The 23,635-nt window shown below is 47.5% G+C and overlaps 1 protein-coding gene across 1 annotated transcript; it reads left to right on the forward strand.

Moving 5' to 3' along the window:
* LOC140468048 (erythropoietin receptor-like) lies at nucleotides 1–23,635 on the forward strand. Its single transcript, XM_072564222.1, has 8 exons — nucleotides 1–172; nucleotides 7,898–8,033; nucleotides 9,478–9,656; nucleotides 11,087–11,238; nucleotides 13,166–13,319; nucleotides 14,716–14,803; nucleotides 17,365–17,452; nucleotides 19,547–23,635. Exons 1-8 carry the CDS (start codon nucleotides 73–75, stop codon nucleotides 20,285–20,287), a joined length of 1,638 nt encoding a protein of 545 aa, XP_072420323.1. The 5' UTR covers nucleotides 1–72; the 3' UTR covers nucleotides 20,288–23,635.

Raw genomic sequence — 23,635 nt, forward strand, 5'->3', positions numbered from 1 at the left:
GTGACTGGTTTCAGAACACATCCAGAAACAGTCAGTGACACTTCTGGATCACAACAGGAAAAAGCTCACAGAATGATTCACCACTACTGCCATCTCCAAACAGGATTCTACTTCCTTGTCTTCATGACTGCTGCCGCTCTGAATGCGAGATCATTGAATCTGGAAGACAAAAGTAAGGCTTTTACCTCAATGTTTATTACTTTGGCTGTTTCTGTGGACAGTGTGGAAGGGACCTTGGCAATTTGTCTTCTTTGCAAAATTATACTTTATTTAAAACAAAATGTCTTTGTATGAGTCGCAGGTGCAATTTGGTTCTGTACAGTTGCACGTCAAGGAAAACATGCAAACATTGACCTTATCCAAACAAACCGAAGACACGTCTTAAATTATTGACAGTTTTAGGGATTAGGGTCAAGGGTGAAATCACCTTTTCCTGCTCCTTCACTTTGGTGCAAAACATAATTTGTCTTTTTGCTGTAATTTACAATTCTGAGAGCAAAAGACTGCCTGACAGGTTGGGTATTCTGTAACAAGAGTTACGCCTGATTGAGATTGCTGCCTCTTCGGGAGATTTACAGCATAAATATTTCAATATTGTGACCCAGAATTACATGGCTGAATAATTAAACAGCCCCAACGTATAGTTTGATTTTTCCTCATGGAGTGAACCGTGTAGATGTTTTGCAAAGTGACTGAAGGAGGCATTTACTTTGTGAAATTTACATGAAATTTAAAATCATTCCTCTCTCCTTCCACGGACATGCCTGGCTCGGGCCAGTGTTTACTGACCATTCCTCATTGCCCCTTGAGAAGGTGGTGGTGAGGTACCTTCCTGAACCGCTGCGGTCCGTGGGGCATAGATACGTTCCGGGGGTGGGGGGGCGGAATATTTGACTCGGCGATACATTTCCAAGTCAGGATGGTGAGTGGCTCAGAGGGGAAGGTGCAGGCGATGACCTGGGAAAGATTTCCTTCACAGCGCTGTTACTTCTTCTGCTAAAATGAAAATCGTCAAATCATTTCTCTGTTCTTCCATGGGTTTGCGTGGGTTTCCTCCTGGTGCTCTGGTTTCCTCCCACGGTCCAAAGATGTGCAAGTTAGGGTGAATTGGCCATGCTAAATTGCCCCATAATGTTCAGGGATGTATAGGTTAGGGTGAATTGACCATGCTAAATTACCCATAGTGTTCAGGGATGGGTAGGTTAGGGTGAATTGGCCATGCTAAATTGCCCCATAATGTTCAGGGATGTATAGGTTAGGGTGAATTGACCATGCTAAATTACCCATAGTGTTCAGGGATGGGTAGGTTAGGGTGGATTGGTCATGCTAAATTACCCATAGTGTACAGGGATGTGTAGGTTAGGGTGGATTGGCCATGCTAACTTGCCCATAATGTTCAGGGATGTATAGGTTAGGGTGAATTGGCCATGCTAAATTGCCCATAATGTTCAGGGATGTGTAGGTTAGGGTGAATTGGCCATGCTAAATTGCCCATAATGTTCAGGGATGTGTAGGTTAGGTACGTTAGTCAGGGGTAAATGTAGAGTAATAGGGGAATGGGTCTGGGTGGGTTACTCTTGTTGGGCTGAAGGGCCTGTTTCCACACTGGATGATTCTATGATTCTAACCCTGATGTACCTGCCTGAAAATGGGAATAGTCCGGTTTCCAACTCAATCTGTCCTGTCTTGGGGAATTAATTCCAGAACTAGGACTTGAACCCATATCCTTCATGATGAAACGACATGGCATGTGCTAAGCTACTCGGGTGCAAGGTTGTCAAATATCTCTGCTACTGCGGGATTTGATTCCTTCTGACACCCTCAGCCAGCCCTGCACTGGTTCGATTATCAACCATGCAACAAAATCAATGGAGTTCCATTTACGGCTTCCAATACAGTGGCATCGCAGTCAGGGCTAGTGAATCAGAGGCCTGGATTAATAATCACAGTGAGGCGAGTTCAAATCACACTGTGGCAGCCTTGAGGAATTTAAATCCAAGTAGTTGGGCACATTTGGAATGAGATGTTGATCAGGAAAACCGGTGGATTTGTCACAATGACCCAGTGGGTTCACTGATATCCTTTTATCTGCTCTCCTTACCCGGCCTGGCCAACATGTGATTGACTCGGTCGGTTTGCGACGTGGGGAGAATCGATGATTTGAGGGGGAACTTGAGTGAATTAAACTTGTAAGACCGCAGGGCGAAATGGGATTGATTTGGTTAGTATGAGGAGAGCCAACGAGGGCTGGATGGGCTGAATGGCATATGTTCTGTGGTGTAACGATTCTGTATGAATCCCTCAGCAGCATAAAACATCCCTCTCAATGCTTTTGTTCCCGGTTAAGCTCTCAAACACAGTTGGACTTAGAGTCACAGTGCTGTACAGCTCAGAAACAGACCCTTCAGCCCAGATCGTCCATGCCGACCTGATATTCTAACCTAATCTAGTCCCGTTTGCCAGCAGTTGGTCCATATCCCTCTAAACCCTTCCTATTCATGACCCCATCCAGATGCCTTTTAAAAGCTGTAATTGAACCAGCCTCCACTACTTCCTCTGGCAGCTCTTATTTAATAGCTCCATTGGAGAGGACAGACGCAAAAGAATATTAACTTCCAGGCAAATGAACAGACTCTGAGCTGAACCTGGTCTCTTCGGAAGGGGAGAAAGCGATGCGATGGGTTTGCAAAGAAAACAAACAACAGTTTTGTTTTGCTCAGGTATCTCAAGATACCCCTTGCTCGGCAGAGATAATGTGCAAACTGCCGAGCGGGCTTGTTGTTTTTCACAGGGCTTACCAGCAATGATGCGAGCAGCGTGCCTTATCTTTTCAAACACGTGCTTCAGTTTTGATGGGGACATTTGGCGCTCTGGATAACAACCTGCTGACAATTGCGCGTAAAAACTGTGTAATTTATTGGGGGAACATGCGTGGTTGGCGAAGATTAGCTCTCCTTCCCAGCTTCTTTCACAAAGACTCGTAAAGCAGAAAAACAAGCCCAAACCACCTCCCCCAACCCCCGCCACTCCAATCTTTTCTGGGCTCTTGCTGTGCATCTAATTCAATAAGCGCCAGAAGCTGGTGTCAGACTGGGGTGGGGGTGGGGGTGGAGGGGAGGGGGGGGGGGGGAAGAAAGATCTGGCTTGCAGGATTCGGAAGGGCCCCTTCAGTCTCTGAATAGATACCCCCTCAAGGTAATGCCAGCTGTTTCAGGAACCAGGCAGAGCTTTCTGGGTCCAACTGATCTGATCTGAACAATCCCAGTGTCCATACACCTCTCTGTTCCTTTCTCTGCTCAGTACCACCATCTTGAATCCATTTGCCTCCTGTGGCAAATAGGTATCATGGTGGCTCAGTGGTTAGCACAGCTGCTTTGCAGCGCTAGGGACTTGGATTGGATTCTGCCCTTGGGTGGAGTTTGCATGTCCTCCCACAGTCCAGAGGTGGATTATTGGCCATGCTAAATTGCCCCGTGGTGTCCAGGGATGTGAATCAAAGAACCCCTACAGTGTGGAAGTGGGCCATTTAGCCCATTTAGTCCTCACTAAGTATCCCACCTGGACCCATCTCCCTCCTCTAACCCTGTAAACCTGCATTTCGCATGGCTAATCCGCCTACCCTGCACATCCCTGCGTATTGTGGTGTGCAGGTTAGCCATGGTTAATAAGGGGATAGCATGCAAAGCTGGGTCTGGTTGGAGGGTCGCTGACTCGATGGGCCGAATGGCCTCTTCCTGCACTGTAGGAGTTCTCTAGGTTGGATTGGAGAGTGGAAAAATTGAGGGCCTTGTGGTGGAGCTGAAAAAGTGTCAGATTTCCAAATGCAGGGTACAATGTACACGGCCCCCATCCAACCCATTGGCAATGGGGGAAATGGGGGTACATTCAATCAGGTGGGCAGTAAGAGGGATGAGGAGCCCCCTGACCCTTTCCCATGCACCCACTCCGATTTAGAGCTATTGAAGGGAGACCCATGATTTGGCTTTTCTCTCAGACGAGGGCAAAAGGCAGGGAATGAATACTCACCTCACGGTGTCCTCCTCCTCCTCCTCTTGGGGAGACCCCAAAGGTCAGGAAGGGTCGCCAACCACATTGCCTTTGGAGCCATGACCCCAATGCACTTTCCTCCCTCACCCCACCCCCGTGGACAGCTGAGCACAGCACCAGAGGGCAGTAGCACCTCCTCTCTGTGTTCCACTTTTGGCCAGGCTTTGCACATGCGCATTTCCAGCAGTTGGCGAGTGGCAGGTCAAAGGTCATGCAGCTGTACCAGGTGAGGATAGAAAGGAATTGGATGGCAACGTTCGATGATCGACTTTTTAAAAAAAATAATAGTAATAGCTTGCATTTGTGTGGCACCGTTCCCCACCTCATGGTGTCTCTGCACTAGCTTCGCAGCCAAAGAACTGTAGCCCCTGTTGTGACATCAGAAACATCACATCCAATGTTTGAGCAGTAATACCCACACAACTGGCGGTGAGATATCGACAGGACAATGTGTTTTATTGAAGTGGGGTCTAGGACCCCATAATGGCCTAGACCCTCTGGTCTTCAGGTTGTCGGAAATTGGTCGTACCCATTATGATATAGGATGGGAGCTCCCAGATACCCTGCTCATTGACCACATACTAGTTGCCTAGGAAGTTGAAACTTCCAATGGACAGAACCCTCCAAATCAGTCTCTGATTCTGTACTAGTGCCAACTCCTGGCCACAGTTGTTGGAAGGAATCCCGAGGGACAGGATGTACATGTCTTTGGAAAGGCAAGGACTGATTAGGGATAGTTAACATGGCTTTGTGCATGGGAAATCATGTCTCACAAACATGTTTGAGTTTTTTGAAGAAGTAACAAAGAGAATTGATGAGGGCAGAGCAGTAGATGTGATCCATATGGACTTCAGTAAGGCGTTTGACAAGGTTCCCCATGGGAGACTAGTTAGCAAGGTTAGATCTCACGGAATACAGGGAGAACTAGCCATTTGGATACAGAACTGGCTCAAATGTAGAAGGCAGAGGGTGGTGGTGGAGGGTTGTTTTTCAGACTGGAGGCCTGTGACCAGTGGAGTGCCACAAGGATTGGTGCTGGGTCCTCTACTTTTCGTCATTTACATAAATGATTTGGATGTGAGTATAAGAGATATAGTTAGTAAGTTTGCAGATGACACCAAAATTGTAGGTGTAGTGGACAGCGAAGAAGGTTACCTAAGATTACAATGGGATCTTGATCAGATGGGCCAATGGGCTGAGAAGTGGCAGATGGAGTTCAATTCAGATAAATGCGAGGTGCTGCATTTTGGAAAAGCAAATCATAGGAGGACTTATACACTTCATAGTAAGGTCCTAAGGAGTGTTGCTGAACAAAGAGACCTTGGTTCATAGCTCCTTGAAAGTGGAGTCGCAGGTAGATAGGATAATGAAGAAGGCATTCCTTTATTGGTCAGAGTATTGAGTACTGGAGTTGGGAAGTCACATTGAGGCTGTACAGGACATTGGTTAGGCAACTGTTGGAATATTGCATGCAATTCTGGTCTCAGGGTTCAGAAAAGATTTACAAGGATGTTGCCAGGGTTGGAGGATTTGAGCTATAGGAAGACGCTGAACAGGCTGAGGCTGTTTTCCCTGGAGTGTTGGAGGCTGAGGGGTGACCTTATAGAGGTTTACAAAATTATGAGGGGCACGGATAGGATAAATAGGCAAAATCTTTTCCCTGGGGTGGGCGTAGAACTAGAGGGCATAGGTTTAGGGTGAGAGGGGAAAGATATAAAAGAGACCTAAGGGGCAACGTTTTCACGCAGAGGGTGCTACGTGTATGGAATGAGCTGCCAGAGGAAGTGGTGGAGATTGGTACAATTGCAACATTAAAGAGGCATTTGGATGGGTATATGAATAGGAAGGGTTTGGAGGGATATGGGCCGGGTGCTGGCAGGTTGGACTAGATTGGGTTGGGATATCTGGGTCGGCATGGACAGGTTGGACCGAAGGGTCTGTTTCCGTGCTGTACATCTCCATGACTCTATGACTCTATAACTCACCACTGAGCATCCCGATCACTCATACTGAGCCCTCCATGACACACCCCGTTCCCCTCCTCCACTGGTCACTCCAATAATCACTCAATTTGAAACCCCAACTAGACCACCCCAGACAATCCAACGTCTTCCTTAAGTCACTGACAAGGTGATTTTCAGACCTTTAAACATGGAATATAGCAGCCACGACTGTAAAAAGAGCATGGCCTCCACCTTTTTGGATGATTCATGCACAATTCATTATTTTCCCCATTTCTGACATTAAACACTGACCACATTCATTGCTTAAGGGGTGTTGGGATACCCTACAGCCATTTACCACTGTATAAATGAAAGGTGTGTGTGTGTGTGAGAGTGTGTGGATGTGTGTGGGTGTGTGAGAGAGAGAGTTTGTGAGTGTGTGAGAAAGTGTGTGTGTGTATGTCTGTGTGTGCGAGAAAGAATGTGTGTTTGCATGTGTGTGTGTATGTCTGTGTATAAGAGTGTGTGTGTGTGGGAGAGTGTGTCTGTGTGTGCATGAGAGAGTGTGTGTGTGAAAGAGAGAGTGTGTATGTGTGTGTGTGGGAGAATGTGTATGTCTGTGTTTGTGTGTGTGAGAGCGAGAGTGTGTGTGAGAGAGAGAGTATGTATGTGTGTGTGGTGAGTGTGTGTGTCTGTGCTTGTGTGTGTGTGTGAGAGAGTGTATGCTTATGTGTGTTGGAGAGTGTGTGTGTCTGTGCTTGTGTATGTGTGAGAGAGAGAGAGTGTGTGTGTGTGTGTGTGTGAGAGATCACTGAGTGTCATGATGTGGAGGTGCTTGCGTTGGACTGGGGTGTACAAAGTTAAAAATCCCACAACACCTGGTTAGAGTCCAACAGGTTTATTTGGAAGCACCAGCTCTCGAGGCACTGCCTCTTCATTAGGTGATTGTCTGATGTGAGTGTGTTATTGTATATAAGTGTCTATTGTATATGTGCGACCACTGTGTGAGTGTGTTTTTGTGTGCCTGAGTGAAAATGAAACAGAAGATGGAGGTCCACGTGCTTTGACCATCACAGTTTATATAAAGTAACAACAAAGCAGAAAGGAATACTGTATTTTGTTGGGACAAAAACCCTTCGAAATAATAAGTCAAAGCCTGCTCTTCTAATCCAACTAATATCACTGAGAATAACTTGACCTCTTCGCAAAGAAGGCCATTTGTTCATCTCGGGAAAATTTTCACAGTTATGATAATTAGTGGCTCAGTGGTTAGCGCTGCTGTCTCACTGCGCTAGGGACCCAGGTTTGATTCCAGCTTCAGGTGACTGTCTGTGTGAAGTTTGCTCATTCTCCTCGTGTCTGCGTGGGTTTGCCCCAGTTTCCTCCCACAGTCCATGGATGCGCAGGTTAGGGTTGATTGGCCATGCTAAATTACCCATAGTGCTCAGGGATGTGTAGAGTGGATGGGTTAGCCAAGGGAAATGCAGGGTGACAGGGATACAGTAACGGGGTGGGTCTGGGTGGGAAGCTGTTCGGAGGGTCAGTGTGGACTCAATGCTGACCAACACGCCACCAGATGGTCGGTTTACAATGCAGATTGACGCCAACAGCGTGGGTTCAATTCCCACACCGACTGAAGTTATTGTGAAGGTCTCTCCTTCTCAACCTTTCCCCTCACCCGAGGTGTGGTGACCTTCAGGTTAAACCACCACCAATCGTCTCTCTGAATGAGAGAGTTGGGGTTGGGTAAGTTTACTTTTCTGTCTGATTGCCATTTCGGACCCGCTATCCTGGAGGGAAGGCCTTTCTCAATCAGAGCACTCCCAGGCCCTATGTGTTAGTCAGGCAGCCCTCAGCATTCCCCTGCCTGTTCGAGGTGACTGACATCAGCTCTGTTCTTTCTCTAGTGCTCCTGGTGACAGCGGCAGGGCCTGAGCCATTGAATTGCTTCACCCAGACCCTGGAAGATCTCTATTGTTTCTGGAATGAAATGGACGATGGTGACCCCAGTAAATACCGATTCTCCTACCAGTACCTGTACCAGTATGTGGTTATCAATTACTCAGGACTCGACCGCTTTCGCTCAGACAGACATGTGTTTTCACAACCAAATGTGTTCCTTTCTATGCTCAATGTTGCATCTTTTATTTTGTGAGTGTATATGTGAGCGAGTGTATGTGTACGAGTGTGTATGAGTGTGTGTGTGAGAGAGAGTGTATGTGTATGAGCATGTGTGTATGTGTGTAAGAGAATGTGTGTGTGAGAGAGAGTGTGAGTGTGTGTGTGAGAGAGAGAGTGTATGTTTATGAGCGTGTGAGTGTGTGTTTGTAAGAGAGTGTGTGTGTGTGAGAGAGAGTGTGTGTTTGGGTGTGTGTGAGAAGAAGTGAATGTGAGTGTGTGTGTATATGTGTGTGTGTGTGTGAGAGACTGTGTGAGAGAGGGAGTGAATGTGTGTGTGGATGTATCTGTGAGCGAGTGTGTGTGTGTGCGAGTGTGTGTGTGTAAGAGTATGTGTGTGTATGTGTGTGTGTGTAAGAGTATGTGTGTGTGTAAGAGCGTGTGTGTATGTATGTGTGTGTGTGTGAGTGTGTGTATGTGTGTGTTTGTGTGAGTGTGTGTGGTTGCTGAAAACAAACTTTTATTTATTTCTATTCAACCAATTCCTTTTCGTTTTTACATGCAGACTTCTAAAAGTTTCACTCTCTCCATTTGAGCCTGGCCCCACTCTGAGAATTGTGTCTCTCTAAAATTCTGGCCTTGTGTTCTTCTCCTGAGTTTAACTGCTCCAAGGGCATTTGTGAATAGCATTATTTATTATTACAGTCAACAATGGTGATAGTGTCTTCAGTTGTTGGGCCCTAAACCTTGACACTCCCTCCCTAAAACTCTCCATGCTTCCTTTTAAAGAAGCCCCTATCTCTTTCACCAAGGGTGGCTGAGTGGTTAGCACGGCTGCCTCACAGTGCCAGGGACCTGGGTTCGATTCCAGTGACTGGGTGGAATTTGCACGTTCTCCCTGTGTCTGTGTGGGTTTCCTCTGGGCGCTCTGGTTTCCTCCCACAGTCCAAAGATGCGCAGGCTAGGGTAGATTGGCTGTACTAAATTGTCATGTAGTGCCCAGGGAGCTGTGGGTTAGCCATGAAAAATGTAGGATTACAGGGATAGAATGGGAGGGTGAATCTGGGTGGGATGGTCAGTGCGGACTCAATGGGCCGAATGGCCTGCCTCCACATTGTACGAATCAAGCTTTTATCCAGCTGGCCCTAAACTCTCCACCTAAGGCTCCGAGGTGACTTTGTGCTGTGTTCCTATATAAATGCAAGTTCTATGCTGCGATGATGAATCAGTGGAAGGCATTGGGGTTAATTTTAAGCCTGCCTTTCCCCACCTCCCCTTTAGAAACTGACTGGGTAGAAATCGACTTGCCCACGTGTGTCCCCATGTTCCATTTTGACCTGTCCTTCTGCAATGTTTCTTAATTCCCCAGGGACGATAATGAGAGGAAAGAATGTCACCTTTCCGTCCAAAGGATTGGCGGTAACATGAACCGTTACATCTGCACACTTCCCACAATGGATGTTTCTCTGTTTGCTCCCTTGGAAATCGAGGTGTCACTGAACTCGAGTAGGGTCAAGCAGCGGCTGATCATCTACATCAACAACGCCGGTGAGTGTGACTTAGAAGTGTACCATAGGAACGGCCATCGTTCAATGGGTTACGCTCTTGTTGGTCCAAGACTCACTCCAAGAGACTTGAGCCATAAGTATGAGTGCTGCATTGTCAGAAATACCCCCTTTCTCACAAGACGTTAAATTGAGGTTCTGACCATGTTCTCATGTGGCCAGGAGAAACCCCAGGGCACCTTTGAAGGTAAGACACATTGCAGCCCGGCACCAAGCAAAGACGATCTGACGCTGCTGACTGTGGGAGCCTATTCTGTTTCTGAAATTACAAGACAGTCAAAGGTAAAAGGGACAGCATGGTGGCTCAGTGGTTAGCACTGCTGCCTCACGGTGCCAGGCACCTGGATTCGATTCCAGCCTCGGGCAACTGTCTGTGTGGAGTTTGCACGTTCTCCCTGTGTCTGTGTTTCCTCTGGGTGCTCCGGTTTTCTCCAACGACGTGCAGGTTAGGGGGATTAGCCCATGGGAAAAGAAGCGTTGTGAGGAGTGGGATGTACTTTGAAAAGTCAGTGCCGAACCCAATGGGCTGAACAGCCTCCCTCTGCAATGTCAGGTTTCTGTGTTTCTATAAGGTCTCCCTAGCCCTGCCCTCTCATTAGAGAGTGATGAGTAATGATGATTTAACCTGAGGGCCTCCACCCCTCAGGTATAAAGTTAAGAAGTTGGAACTTGCATGCCAACTTCAGCCTGTGTAGGAGTTGAACCTGCGCTGTTGGCATCACTAACCAGTCATCCAGCCATATGAGCTATCCAACCCCCATTATAGTAAGGGTTTTAATGTGCTTCACTGAGCAGCAGCCCATTGTGAGACACACTGTGGAGAACTGCGAATCTCTCTTATAAAACAAACTTCAATTTCTTTGCTCCAAAGGTCAATTAAACAAGATCCTTTCGCAGCCCGATGTGAGATTCGGATTGGATGACATTAAAGACAAACTGCTGTGCTATAACTAAAACATAAATAAAGCCCTTTATAACCATCTGTCACATTAAATTGTCTCAGCCTCTGCAGGTAAATCTTTGCAATGAATGACCTTCCAAAGGGACTTTTCTGCAGCTAGCAATGGTTATTCTGAATGAAGACAGGCAGGTTCGATGGGCCGAAGGGCCTCTCCCATGCTGCTTAAGCTAATCAATGTCTCACCATGAGCAGAGTTCCAAATGCTCGACTAATCTGTTCGGAGTTGACATTACTTGAGGATAAAATGTTGGAAAGCAAAACATGGAACCTCCATGTTTTTCAGCAGGAGATGCCTTGGGAACTGTATGATCCCCAGTTTCACATGATCTTTAACTCAGCCTCGATCTCATTGAATGCCGGTCGGAACGGACTCAAGGGGCTGAATGGCCTCCTCCTGTTCCTGTATTACTAACACAAGGGCCAGAAATAAACCTCAGTTTTTCTTCCCTCAGTTGTCTTAGATCCACCATCTAATGTGACCGTGCAACGGACTGGAAAGCCTGGCCAACTGCATGTCAAATGGTCAGCACCACAGCTGAAGTACTTGGAAAACTCCCTGTTATATGAAGTCAACTTCTCTTCCGTCGGTTCCAACATGCAAAAGGTAAGAGGGTCTATGGCCCACTACTTGATTCAAAGACCCTTCCTCACCCTTCTTAGCTGATCTCGAGACATCCCTCCCAGTTAGTCTGTTCAGCTAGAGTATTGTCTCTGAAGGATGTCAAGATGTTTAGAGAGAGTACAGAAAAAAATAATGACATGGGTTCCTAGGATGAAGGATAGATTGGAGAAGCTAGAGACAGTTCTTCTTAGAGAAGGTTAAGAGGAAATTTGATACAGATGTTCCAAACTATGAGGATTTAAGACAGAGTAAATAGGGTTGAACTGTTCTTGTCAGTCAAAGGATAGAGAACCACAAGACATTGATTTAAGACAAAAGAAGCAATAATGACTGGACATTTTGATGCAGTGAGTGCTAGAGGAGAGATGTCATTAATCGTGAAAGGGTTCGGAAAAGATTTACATGGATGTTGCCAGGGTTGGAGGGTTTGAGCTACAGGGAGAGGCTGAATAGGCTGGGGCCATTTTCGCTGGAGCATCGGAGGCTGAGGGGTGACCTTATAGAGGTTTATCAAATCATGAGGGGCATGGATAGGGTAAATAGACAAAGTCTTTTCCCTGGGGTAGGGGAGTCCAGAACTAGAGGGCATAGGTTTAGGGGGAGAGGGGAAACATTTGAAAAGGACCTAAAGAGGCAAATCTTTCACAGAAAGGGTATTGCATGTATGAAACGAGCTGCCAGAGGAAGTGGTGGAGGTTGGTACAATTACAACATTTAAAAGGCATCTGGTTGGGTATATGAATAGGAAGGGTTTAGAGGGATATGGGCCAAGTGCAGGCAAATGGGACTCAATTAATTTAGGACATCTGGTCGGCATGGACGGGTTGGACTGAAGGGTGCGTACCACACTGTATACCTCTGACTCTAAGTGGTTTGCATTTGGAATGCAGCATCAGGATGTGTCATGGAACCAGGTGTAAACGGTGGGGTCCGTAAACGAATCGGATAATTAAAAAAGAAGGGCAGGGTCGGGCAGAAAAAACAGATTTGTTGGGTTTGGTGAATTGCTCCTTTCCGAGCTGGCATGGGTATGATGGACTGAATAGCCTCACTCAGTTTCACAACTGGTCCAGGTGCGTATAACGCGACAGCGTCTAGTGCTGAGATGGAAGAGTTGAATCTTACTCCTCATCTTAGGCCTTCATGTCTAATACTAAACAAAGGTAAAAACAATGACTGCAGATGCTGAAAACCAAATACTGGATTAGTGGTGCTGGAAGAGCACAGCAGTTCAGGCAGCATCCAACGAGCAGCGAGATCGACGTTTCGGGCAAAAGCCCTTCAGAAGGGCTTTTGCCCGAAACGTCGATCTCGCTGCTCGTTGGATGCTGCCTGAACTGCTGTGCTCTTCCAGCACCACTAATCCAGTAATACTAAACAAAGCCAGGCCCAGTTCATGCTCAGAATGGCTGTCGACATCCCCTGGGTACAGGGACAGGCGATGATGAGCTGCACAGTGTCAGTCAGTGAGCTGGGAGCAAGGACAGAGTTTTAGCAAAGTTCAGAAAAACAAAATAATTTGTTTGGCAGCACGTCGAGGTTGTTGATTCAGCAGTGAAGCCGACTTGTGAAATTTGCTCGCGGCAGAGTCTATTCCAACAGGGCTCAAGTGATCAGCCCACTCCCCACATAGCAGCAGGATTATTCCTCCATTAAAATGCAGTGAATGTTGGACAACACAAATGGCTGAGGGTAAAGGTTCAATCGCAATCACTTACAGCTGTACGATTGGCTTGTGGGGGAATTATCCAACCATCTCCATTCTGCCTGGGAGTAGCGCCTTCGTGCTCTGAGGTCCTGTCACCGTTACCAACGAACACAAAGCCCCGTGCGTTCCAAATGAACGATTTATCATGAGCTCGTCCACCTGTGCAACGTATTACAACATCACCTTCTCTGACCTGTGTAGGTGGAGACTGTCAAAGAGAAGACAGAATGCACCATTCTGAAGCTGAAGCCTCAGACTGAATACCTTGTCAGTGTCCGCGCAAAGCCCGATGGAGTCTCCATAGATGGCTACTGGACGGAATGGTCTAAACCTGTGTCTGCCATTACTGATTCAGGTAATAGAATTGTCTCTGCCTTTTCTGACCAATTGACGGTGAGCGTACCCAGTGCATTGAAGAATGTAACAGTTATGTGGTTTATAAGCCCCTTAGAGTAATGAAGCATTACGTCTTTAGCCCGAGTCAGAGATGTTTCTCAGCAGTGGCAACTTTCGTTGACTTTGGAGATCTCAAGAAAGGACTTTTTCCCTAGTAGGAATAGTTGATTGGAAGCTTGCTCTCTGTAAAAATTGTACGAAACCTTTATTCTCGTAACAAACATCTGACTTGTACACCATTCTGGATGTATACATGGCCCACATATCCCTGAGTAAATGTTTTAAACAAAGAAACCCGACTCTGGTCTAAGAGGAAATGAAGGGTTAAACTCGCCCTTCCTGAACCACCTAACTTTACGGGACTTTCTTAGAGGGTTCCCTGCACAGGGACAGTTCCTGCGGCTGGAGCTGAGAGCTGGATTCCACAAGATGCGCAAATCCAGCTTCTGCAGTTCCAGTGACGCTCTGGCCATTGCAACGTCAGTGCTCGTGTCACCGTCCCCCTCGCATTGCCCTCGTTCGAGTAATCAAATTGAGGTGGTCTTTGAATGTGGGCCCTAAGTTTCCCACAGAGGGATCAAGAGCATTAGGTGATTGATATAGTCCAGCAGAGTCCAACATTAGGTCGAGTTCAAAGTGTGATTCAGTTCAAACACCAGGTTGAGAGGTCATTTGAGTTATCACGGACAGACAGCAAATCAAAGTGCCATTGGCAATGATAGCCTGCACTGAGATCTGGATTTTATAAATGTGTGCAAAGTTAATACTCAAACATCAAAATATGAGCTCTGTGCAATTTATATAATTACCTTCAGAATTACTTGCAGTGTTTAAAAGGAGTGGAAATGTCATTTTATGCAAAACCCAAAGAGAACAATGCAGTATTACCTATTTAATCAGTTCTGATATGAATGTTGGACATCATATCATCCCTGCCCCCATCCCCATCCCCATCCCCATCCCCATCCCCATCCCCAACCCCATCCCCACCCCTGCCCCCATCCCCATCCCCATCCCCATCCCCACCCCTGCCCCCATCCCCATCCCCATCCCCATCCCCAACCCCATCCCCACCCCTGCCCCCATCCCCATCCCCATCCCCATCCCCATCCCCATCCCCATCCCCATCCCCAACCCCATCCCCATCCCCATCCCCATCCCCATCCCCATCCCCATCCCCATCCCCAACCCCATCCCCATCCCCATCCCCATCCCCATCCCCATCCCCACCCCTGCCCCCATCCCCATCCCCACCCCTTGCAGTTCCCCATGGTTCCCATGTTAAAGAAAACAGGAGGCAGATGCACGATTGAGAACTGTGAAGAATTCACATGCTTTTCTGTTCTGTTTCCCAGATTTTGATCCTTTGATTCTAACCATGTCCTTGGTCCTTGTCATGATTATCATGTTGCTGTTTCTGACCATCCTCATGACCCACCGCAGGTAACCGGATTTTCTGTTGGCAGGGTTAATCTAATCATTAATCTAGCAATTCACTGCATCTGAGATAAAGGAAGAGAAAGGGTTAAAAATTCAATGCATGGCGATAAACTGACACCGCTCAAGTTGGTAGCATATCTGCCTCTTAGTCAGAAGGTTATAGGTTCATATCCCTTTTCAGACATTGAGTACACAGTCTAGGCAGGTCCTCCAATGTGGTACTGCAGTGGCTGTCTATCAGATGAATTATTAGCCAAACCCTGTTTTTAGGCAGCTGTAGGAGGTTGGCACGGTGGCTCAGTGGTTAGCACTGCTGCCTCACAGCGCCAGGGACCAGGGTTCGATTCCAGCTTCAGGTGACTGTCCATGTAGAGTTTGCACATTCTCCCCGTGTCTGCGTGAATGTGCTCCAATTTCCTCCCACAGTCCAAAGATGTGCAGGTTGGGGTGGATTGGCCGTGTTAAATTGCCCCATTGTGTCCAGAAATGGATTGGCTATGGGAAATACAGGGATACAGTAGGAAGTTCTTCAGAGGCAGTGCATGCTCAATGGCCGAATTGCCTGCATCCACACTGTAGGGACTCTTATGATCCTACTCCAGTATTTGCTGTGTCGCCATAGTCTTACCAGACTGTAGGAGCTGCTCTCTCATGAGAAAGAGAGAGAGAAGCAACTGGTAGTCATTTAAGCTGAGGGCCACCAGACCTCAGGTGAGGGAAGAGTTTGAGAAGGAGAGTCCTTCATGGCAATCTCAAACCAATGATGGGAATTGAACCCACACTGTTGGCATCACACTGCTCTGCAAACCAATCATACAGCCAACTGAGCTAGACCAACCTGCCCTACTCCAGTATAGAATCCTTACAGTGTGGAAGCAGGCCCTGGGGCCCAACAAGTCCGTAACGACCCTCTGAAGAGCAACCCATCCACATCCATTCTCCTACATTTACTAATACACCTAGCTTGCACATCCCTGTACACTATGGGGCAATTTAGCATGACCAATCCACCCTAACCTGCACATCTTTGGACTGTGGGAGGAAACCGGAGCACCTGGAGAAAACTCACGCAGACACGGGGAGAATGTGCAAACTCCACACAGCCAGTCACCCGAGGCTGGAATCGAACCTGGGTCCCTGGCACTATGAGGCAGCAGTGCTAACCACTGTGCAGCCCTAAACCAAAATGGAGAATGTGGGTATTCTCTCAGAAAAAAACAGAGGGGGCAATCAAAGTGAAACGAAAAATCCTCACAGGGAGTGACTAGCTGGATATGGATGTGATGATTTCCCCTGGCCTAGAGCTCTCAATCCAGGTGAGATAATCTCAGGATAAGGGGCAGGCTCACTTGGACTGAGAGGTGGAGGAACGTCTTCACTCAGGGGCTGGTGAACCTTTGGAATTCCCAGAGAGCTGTGGCAGCTCCGTCATCGAGCGAGCTCAAGATGGTGGGATGGCGCAGGAAAGTGGGATTGAGGTCAAGATCAGCTGGGAATAGCAGGGCTAGATAGAGGACTGAATGGCCTCCTCCTGTTACCATGGGAATTAAAGATAAAAGGGTTGAGCAGGTCCCTTTGTCTCTGAGTCTCATCTCAGAGACCTGATCCAAATGTAGTGAAGATAAATGCTAACCTTTGAACCTTAACCCAAAACCAAACCCACTCTGGGTGCAACAAGTGGCTTTAGATCCATCTTCTGCTCTCCAGATGAAGGTCGGTTTCACAGGTCAGCACAACATCGAGGGTCGAAGGGCCTGTACTGTGCTGTAATGTTCCATGTCCTGTATACTATAATATACAAGGATGGTGCCAGGGTTGGAGGGTTTGAGCTAGAGGGAGAGGCTGAACAGGCTGGGACTGTTTTCCCTGGAGTGTCGGAGGCTGGGGGGGTGACCTTATGGAGATTTATAAAATCATGAGAGGCATGGATAGGCAAGGTCTTTTCCCTGGGCTGGGGGAGTCCAGAACTAGAGGCTGTAGGTTTTGAGTGAGAGGTGAAAGATTTAAAAGGGACCCAAGGGGCAAATTTTTCAAGCAGAGGGTGGTGAATGTATGGAATGAGTTGCCAGAGGAAGTGGTGGAGGCTGGTACAATTACTGCATGTACAAGGCATCTGGATGGGTAGATGAATAGGAAGGGTTTAGAGGGAATGGGCCAAGTGCTGGCAAATGGGACTAGATTAGATTAGGATGTCTGGTCAGCATGGACGATTTGGACCGAGGGGTCTGCTTCTGTGCTGTACATCTCTGTGACTCCAAGAGCTGAGCGTCCCACGGTTCAGAATCCTTTGGCAGTCTCACAAAGAAAGGCCACCAGTTCAGCGAGATAGGCACATGGGAAACGCTAATCCCCAGACAGGAGCCAAAGTTCCATTTGGGTTGACTGAACGTGCATTTAACTGAACCGTCCTTTGTCTTTGCATCGAGCATTTTGAGATAAAGGGACAGGTTCCACTATTAATGCATCCCTCACTTGATGCATACAAGGAAACCTTGTCACATCATTTAGATAATCAAACATATTTACCTCCGTTCAACACCAACTGGATCTTCTTTCATTTACAGAATGATCAAGGAAAAAATTTGGCCTCTGGTGCCCTCCCCTGAGAACATGTTTGATGGATTGTTCACTGTGTACCAGGGAAACTTCCAGGTAAATCACGGCTTTAAAGCACATTCTGAGCAACTGCACGTTCAAACTATGGAATGTTCTAGAAACTGAAAGCCAACGTCTCGTCTCTTGTGCTGAATCCTGTGGAGTACGGCTCCATGACCACATCGAATCCTTCTAGTTTGGTTTGTTACCAGCCAGGGTAGACATGGGCAAAGTGAACGGACGCTGGGCACAAGAAGGAAGTGCCCAGGATCCTGGATGGAGATGGGCTCCCAAACCCACCCGCTTTCACAGCGAGAGGTTAAATCGAGGGTCATCTGCCTTTGCCTAAGGTCGTAATGACCCTATGGCACCATTCGGAGTTCAGCAGAGTTTTCCACAGCCTCCCAATTGATTGAGAGATAAGTGTCAGTGTCACAACAGCAGCTCTTCATGCTGATGACGTGGATCATTGTGGGAGCTTGCTGTCCTCAAATTGATTGTCGTTGCTCCTTCATTCTCAACTGTGCCTGCACCACAATCGCACCGAGTTGGCCATAAACTCGTGGGGCGGCACGATGGCACAGTGGTTAGCACTGCTGCCTTACAGCGTCAGAGACCTGGGTTCAATTCCTGCCTCAGGCGACTCTCTGTGTGGAGTTTGCACATTCTCCACGTGTCTGCGTGGGTTTCCTCCGGGTGCTCCGGTTTCCTTCCACAGTCAGGTTAGGGGAATTGGCAAAGTCAAATTGCCCGTAGTGTTAGGTGAAGGGATAAATGTAGGGGAATGGGTCTGGGTGGGTTGCGCTTCGGCGGGTGCGTGTGGACTTGTTGGGCTGAAGGGCCTGTTTCCACACTGTAAATAATCTAAAACACTTGGTAAGGTTACAAAATATTACAGAATAGAAAGAGGCCCTTCAGCCCATTGAGATCACACTACTCATCCAGCACCTAACTATTCACTTTCCCAGACCTGGTACATAATCTTGTGTGCTACGGCATTTCAAGTCTTCATTTAAATATTTCTCAGATGTTTTATTGATTCCCGCCAATCCCAGGCTTTCAGGAACTGCCTTCCAGATGCAAATGTCTGAAATCCCCTCTCAGTTTCCTGCCAATTACTGTGCCTCCTGGTAATTTACCCCTTTACTGAGGGGAACAGTTTGTCCGTATTGAAACAAGAAAGGACAGAAAGTGCAGGAGAAACTCAGTAGCTCCGGCAGCAGCTGTAGAGAGAGAAAGAGTTATTGTTTCAGGTTCCAGTTGACCCTTCAGAAGCAGACTCGAAATGTTAACTCTGTTTCTCTCTCCACAGGTGCTGCCAGACCTGCTGAGTTTCTCCAGCAATTTCTGCCCTTGCACGTTTTTAGCATGTTTTCAGTTCTTTTGGTTTATCTCATTCCTACCGACCCAGTCTGTACCACTCCCTGTACCTGAGTCAGATCCGTCAATGCTCACAGCTCCATGGAAAGTAACCTTAACCCCTGTTGTCTGTGTAGATGTAAAGGGTGCTCTGTTAACGTGTAATGTATAGAAAGGGGAGGCCTGTAGGGGGGAGGAGTACTGAATGAAAAAATACGGAGACAAATCTTGGAGTAATGTTGGAGGGGGCTTTGTCTGAGATGTTGGTGGGGGAGGAGGGGAGTGAAATTTAAATGCCTTTGTTGGAATGATTTTCCTCACCAATACAAGTCTGGGAGTGCCCAGTCCTCATCTGGTAATGCCCAGTCCTCGTCTGGTAATGCCCAGTCCTCGTCTGGCAATGCCCAGTTCTCGTCTGGCAGTGCCTAGTCCTTGTCTGGCTGTATCCAGTCCGTCTAACAATGCCCATTCCTTGCCTGGCAATGCCCAGTCCCAGTCTAGCAATGGCCAGTCCTCGTGTGGCAGTGCCTAGGCCTTGTCTGGCAGTGCCCAGTCCATCTAGCAATGCCCAGTCCCAGTCTGGCAGTGACCAGTACCAGTCTAGCAATGCCTAGTCCTTGCCTGGCAATGCCCAGTACCAGTCTGACAGTCTGACCTGCTGTGCTTTTCCAACACCAGCCTGGCAGTGCCCAGTCCTTGTCTAGCAGTACCCAGGCTTGTCTAGCAATGCCCAGTCTTTGCCTGGCAACGTCCAGTCCTCTCACAGATCATGGTATTGTTTGTGTGTTGCAGGAGTGGCTGAACTGGAGCAGCGCACAGATCTGGTGGAACCTGCAGTTCTTCAGCACCGACGAGATAGCCAGCGCCCTGGAGATTTTGTCCGAGACAAAGACATTTCCTCTGGGTCTGCCCGCAGCCAAGCATCAGGAGGGCTTCCTGGACGAGCGAAGCTGCCTGGTGTCCGGGCCCAACCCGTTCAAGCCACAGCAAGACAAAGGCCTGGTGGGTGAAGGCAAGCCCGCTGCTGGAGCACCAGAAGGGCCCGACACCAGGGAGGTCTACGTCGTCTTGAATCAGAATTTCTTCGCCGGTCGCCCCTCTCTGCCCGACACCTGCAGCCTCGTGCAGAGCAGCAACGACGTCTCGGACGAAGGGATGCCTTTGACGTTGTTGTTCGAGGGTTCCAGACCGGGCTCCGAGGACGACAAGTCGTCCGTCGGAGAGAACTCTTCGGGGCGAGACTCCATCTCACGTCAGTCATCACTGTCGAGCAGGATCGAGTTAGGGACTCCTGAGCAGCAGGTGGCCTTCCACTCTGACCCCAGTGGACAATTACTTTACCTGAGTCCCTTAAGGTTCAAGTTGGAGAGCGACAGAAATTATCCGTACCTTCTGATGTCAGACTCGGGGATTTCAGCTGATTTCAGCACCACAGACGTCCCATCACACAGGAACACAGCAAGCTCATACACAAATCTCTACAAGAGGGAAGATCTCCCGAAGTGCTTACACACTGTACACCTGGAATCTTGAGATCTACTCGATTGGCCGCGAAAGGTCTTCCCCCATCACTTTACTTGTGTGAGCTGCCTTACATCAGAGTTCACCTTGGGAGGGTCTCAAGATTGTCTTGTTGTTTCATGTCATTCAATTGAGCTGGAAGGACAGGGCGAGTAAATTTGCTACCGTGCCCGGATAATAAAGTAACATGCCACACGAATGTGAGTGCAAGCAAGCAGTGGGACCTTATTCAGATCAACGAGGTTAGCACGGCACTTTAGAGACAACTATCGGTCGTGACAGACACAGTTCCTGCTCGGAACCGTTCAACTAATCTCATGAGGAAGGGGTCGGCGAGAGGGATAGAGATGTGGGCTCATGTACGCACTACAGAACAGGAAGACAGAGGAGGCAATGGCACCTGCTCGCTACAGAGAAAGAGGAAGGGTGACAAGGTTCAGGCCATTGCCAGGGAATGTTCACTTTGGAGAAGAAAGCAGAGACTGTGAAGACAAACCTCTTTATGTGGAGTGTATTAATGGCTCAATCTCGGTGACAGTGTTTGAATGTGCAGTGACATGAAGATGTGAATGCTTGTCTGAGTTTTGAGGTTTGTGAACACTGTTCAGGAAGGCTCAACAATATCCCCTTTCCACCACCCTGACACATACTCTCTCACACACACACACACACACACACACACACACTCACACACTCACTCATACTTGCTCTCACACTCACTGGCACACATACACTTTCTGTCTCACTCACACAGCACATACACACACACACGGGCACTCTCTCTCACTCACTGCACTCTCATTTACATACACACACACGCTCTCTCTCACACTCACTGGCACATGCACTTTGTGTCTCTCTCACTCATAGACACACTCACTTACTCACACACACAGGCACTGTCTCTCACTCACTCATACATTCACTCTCACACTCACTGACACATGCACTCTGTCACACACACATACACTCTGTCTCTCTCACTCACACACGCACATGCACCCTCTCTCACACTCACTCACACACTGTCTCAATTACTCTCACACACATACTGTCTCTCATTTACACACTCACATGCACTCTCACACTCTTTCTCATTCACTCACACCCACACACAGACTTTCTCTCTCTCACACACACACATGCACTTTCCCTCACACTCACTCACACAGGCACTGTCTCTCACTCACTCACACACTCTCACTCACATACACATGCACTCTCTTTCACACTCACTCACACATATATACACACACACACACACACACACTCTCTCTCTCTCTCCCCCGCACACACGTTTCATTGCAAGCTGTGTACAGTTAGCTGGTTTCCGTTGAGGTGATGGTAGGGATAGTACAATCTGCCTCAGGTTAATTCTGTGGTGCTGGCTGTGACTCCGTGTGAATCTAAGGTCAAAGGTTCAGGCCCCAGCCCAGAGAGAGGGGTTCAAATCCAGACTGACCCTCACAGTGCAGAGGTGACCACTACCCCTCAGATGAGATCTCACCCATTCTTCCCTCTCGTGTGAAAGAGCATTAACTTGTGGGGGTAGTTTCCCTGGCCCCCTTGACCAATATTTATCCTTCAGTTGAAGCACTAAGACAGATTATGACAGCACGTTGCTGTTTTTTGGGAGCTGTCTGTGTTCAAATTAACTATATTTCAGCAGGACTGCACTTCAAAACCTGCTTGGCCATAAAGGGTCCTGGGACATCCTGGGGAAGAAGATATAAGTCCTTCCTCCAATGATCCTGGACTAGGGAGGGGGACATTAGATCTGCTCTCTGGATTTAAGTGGGGTAGGAGACTCAACTGTGATGGTCACTACAGTTTGTACTGTCCAAAATATGAACAGCAACTGACTGAAGTAAGATGCTGAATGGGAGAACGGAGAAGGAAGGGAGTGGGGGACTGAAAGTCAGCGATGTAACCAACATATGAAACCAACATGCAGGAGAACAATGGAATTTTTTTCACTAACCACAGAGTTTATCAGTTCTTAAAGTGCTGTCACATCGATGACTAAACATTATCAGCACAGAGTCTGGGATGGAGGATAGAGAGAGAAAAAAAAACTGAATGTGTGTGTTCTTCAAATCACAACACACCCACTGCATAGTTCCAGGAATTCTGTGGGGACTTTGTAGGGAAAATACAATGGTCTTTCTTGCATTCCCATGAGACTGGGTGTCTTATATTAACACAGGGTCCAGTGGGAAGCCATGAAATCTGTTCCCACTGGCAATATGGAGATACTTTAAGTTCACACTTGAACACTGCTTGAGCAATTTAGTGTGACTGGAAAGTGTATTCATCCCATTTTAATTCCTGGAGGCTTATCATGAATGTGGCAAACTCCACCCTTGTGAACCCTCATTACTGAAAATTATACACTTCGTATACATTCCTAAGGGCAGTTGGCTGAATTATTTAGACAATCTTGCTCTAAATATTACTCAGGTTTTGCTGAGTCTCTCAGCGCAGTGCGGAAAAGACATTTCTCCTGTGCTCTGGTGCTTGTACCTCTGTCAGGCTGTGGAAAGAACAAAGGAGGTAAAGCCCATTTGACACTGGATAGAGGTGGTGCAATGAGTCACAGTGTTGATATTTTTATTACACCCTGTTCTGACGTACCTCTGAAGTGGGTTGGGCTTGAACCCGGGACTTCGAGCTCAGAGGTGGGGACACTACCACTGCACCACAAGAGGAAAAACGTGCCATGCCCCCAAAATACAGGGGTCCCCAATTTACAAACACCTGACTTACAAATACTTGCGGAGTGCCTTCCCAGACAGGGATGTAATTTTGAAGATCTGACGTACGATCATTTCCTGCGCTGACAAATAGCTCCTTTATATTGTGTGCCAACTTGCAGACAAGTCAACCTGCAAACAGCCTCCGTTAGTGACTTGGGGACGAGGTTTGGTGGACAAGTAGGATGTTCCTGGATATTTATTTCCCCTCATGCAGAGGGGAACTAAACCCTTCTTGTTTTCCAGTGACTAAGTTAAATCATGTCCTGGTGATTGTGCTGTCGTGTAATTGTGTGCCATAACACCACTGATAACAATCTGCTCAATTTCCTGCTTATAACCAGAAAGACATCTTGGCTGAAGGTGCACATTGCTGTAAAACAGAAAGAGAGACAATATCCTGACACAGCAACTGTACATAATTAACGTTTTAGGTCACTGGCATTTTGTCTGATTTATTTTGGATTTCCAACGTCCTGTACCTTTGGTTTCACTGTAAAATGTAAACTTGTGTACATAAACTGTTTATTCTTACAGAAAGCATTTTTTAAAACATTCAAAAAGTATTTTGGATAACTGTTCCCTATTTTGGATATTTTTCTATGAA

This window comes from Chiloscyllium punctatum, chromosome 46 (assembly GCF_047496795.1).
Source record: "Chiloscyllium punctatum isolate Juve2018m chromosome 46, sChiPun1.3, whole genome shotgun sequence".
Classification (NCBI taxonomy): Eukaryota; Metazoa; Chordata; class Chondrichthyes; order Orectolobiformes; family Hemiscylliidae; genus Chiloscyllium; species Chiloscyllium punctatum.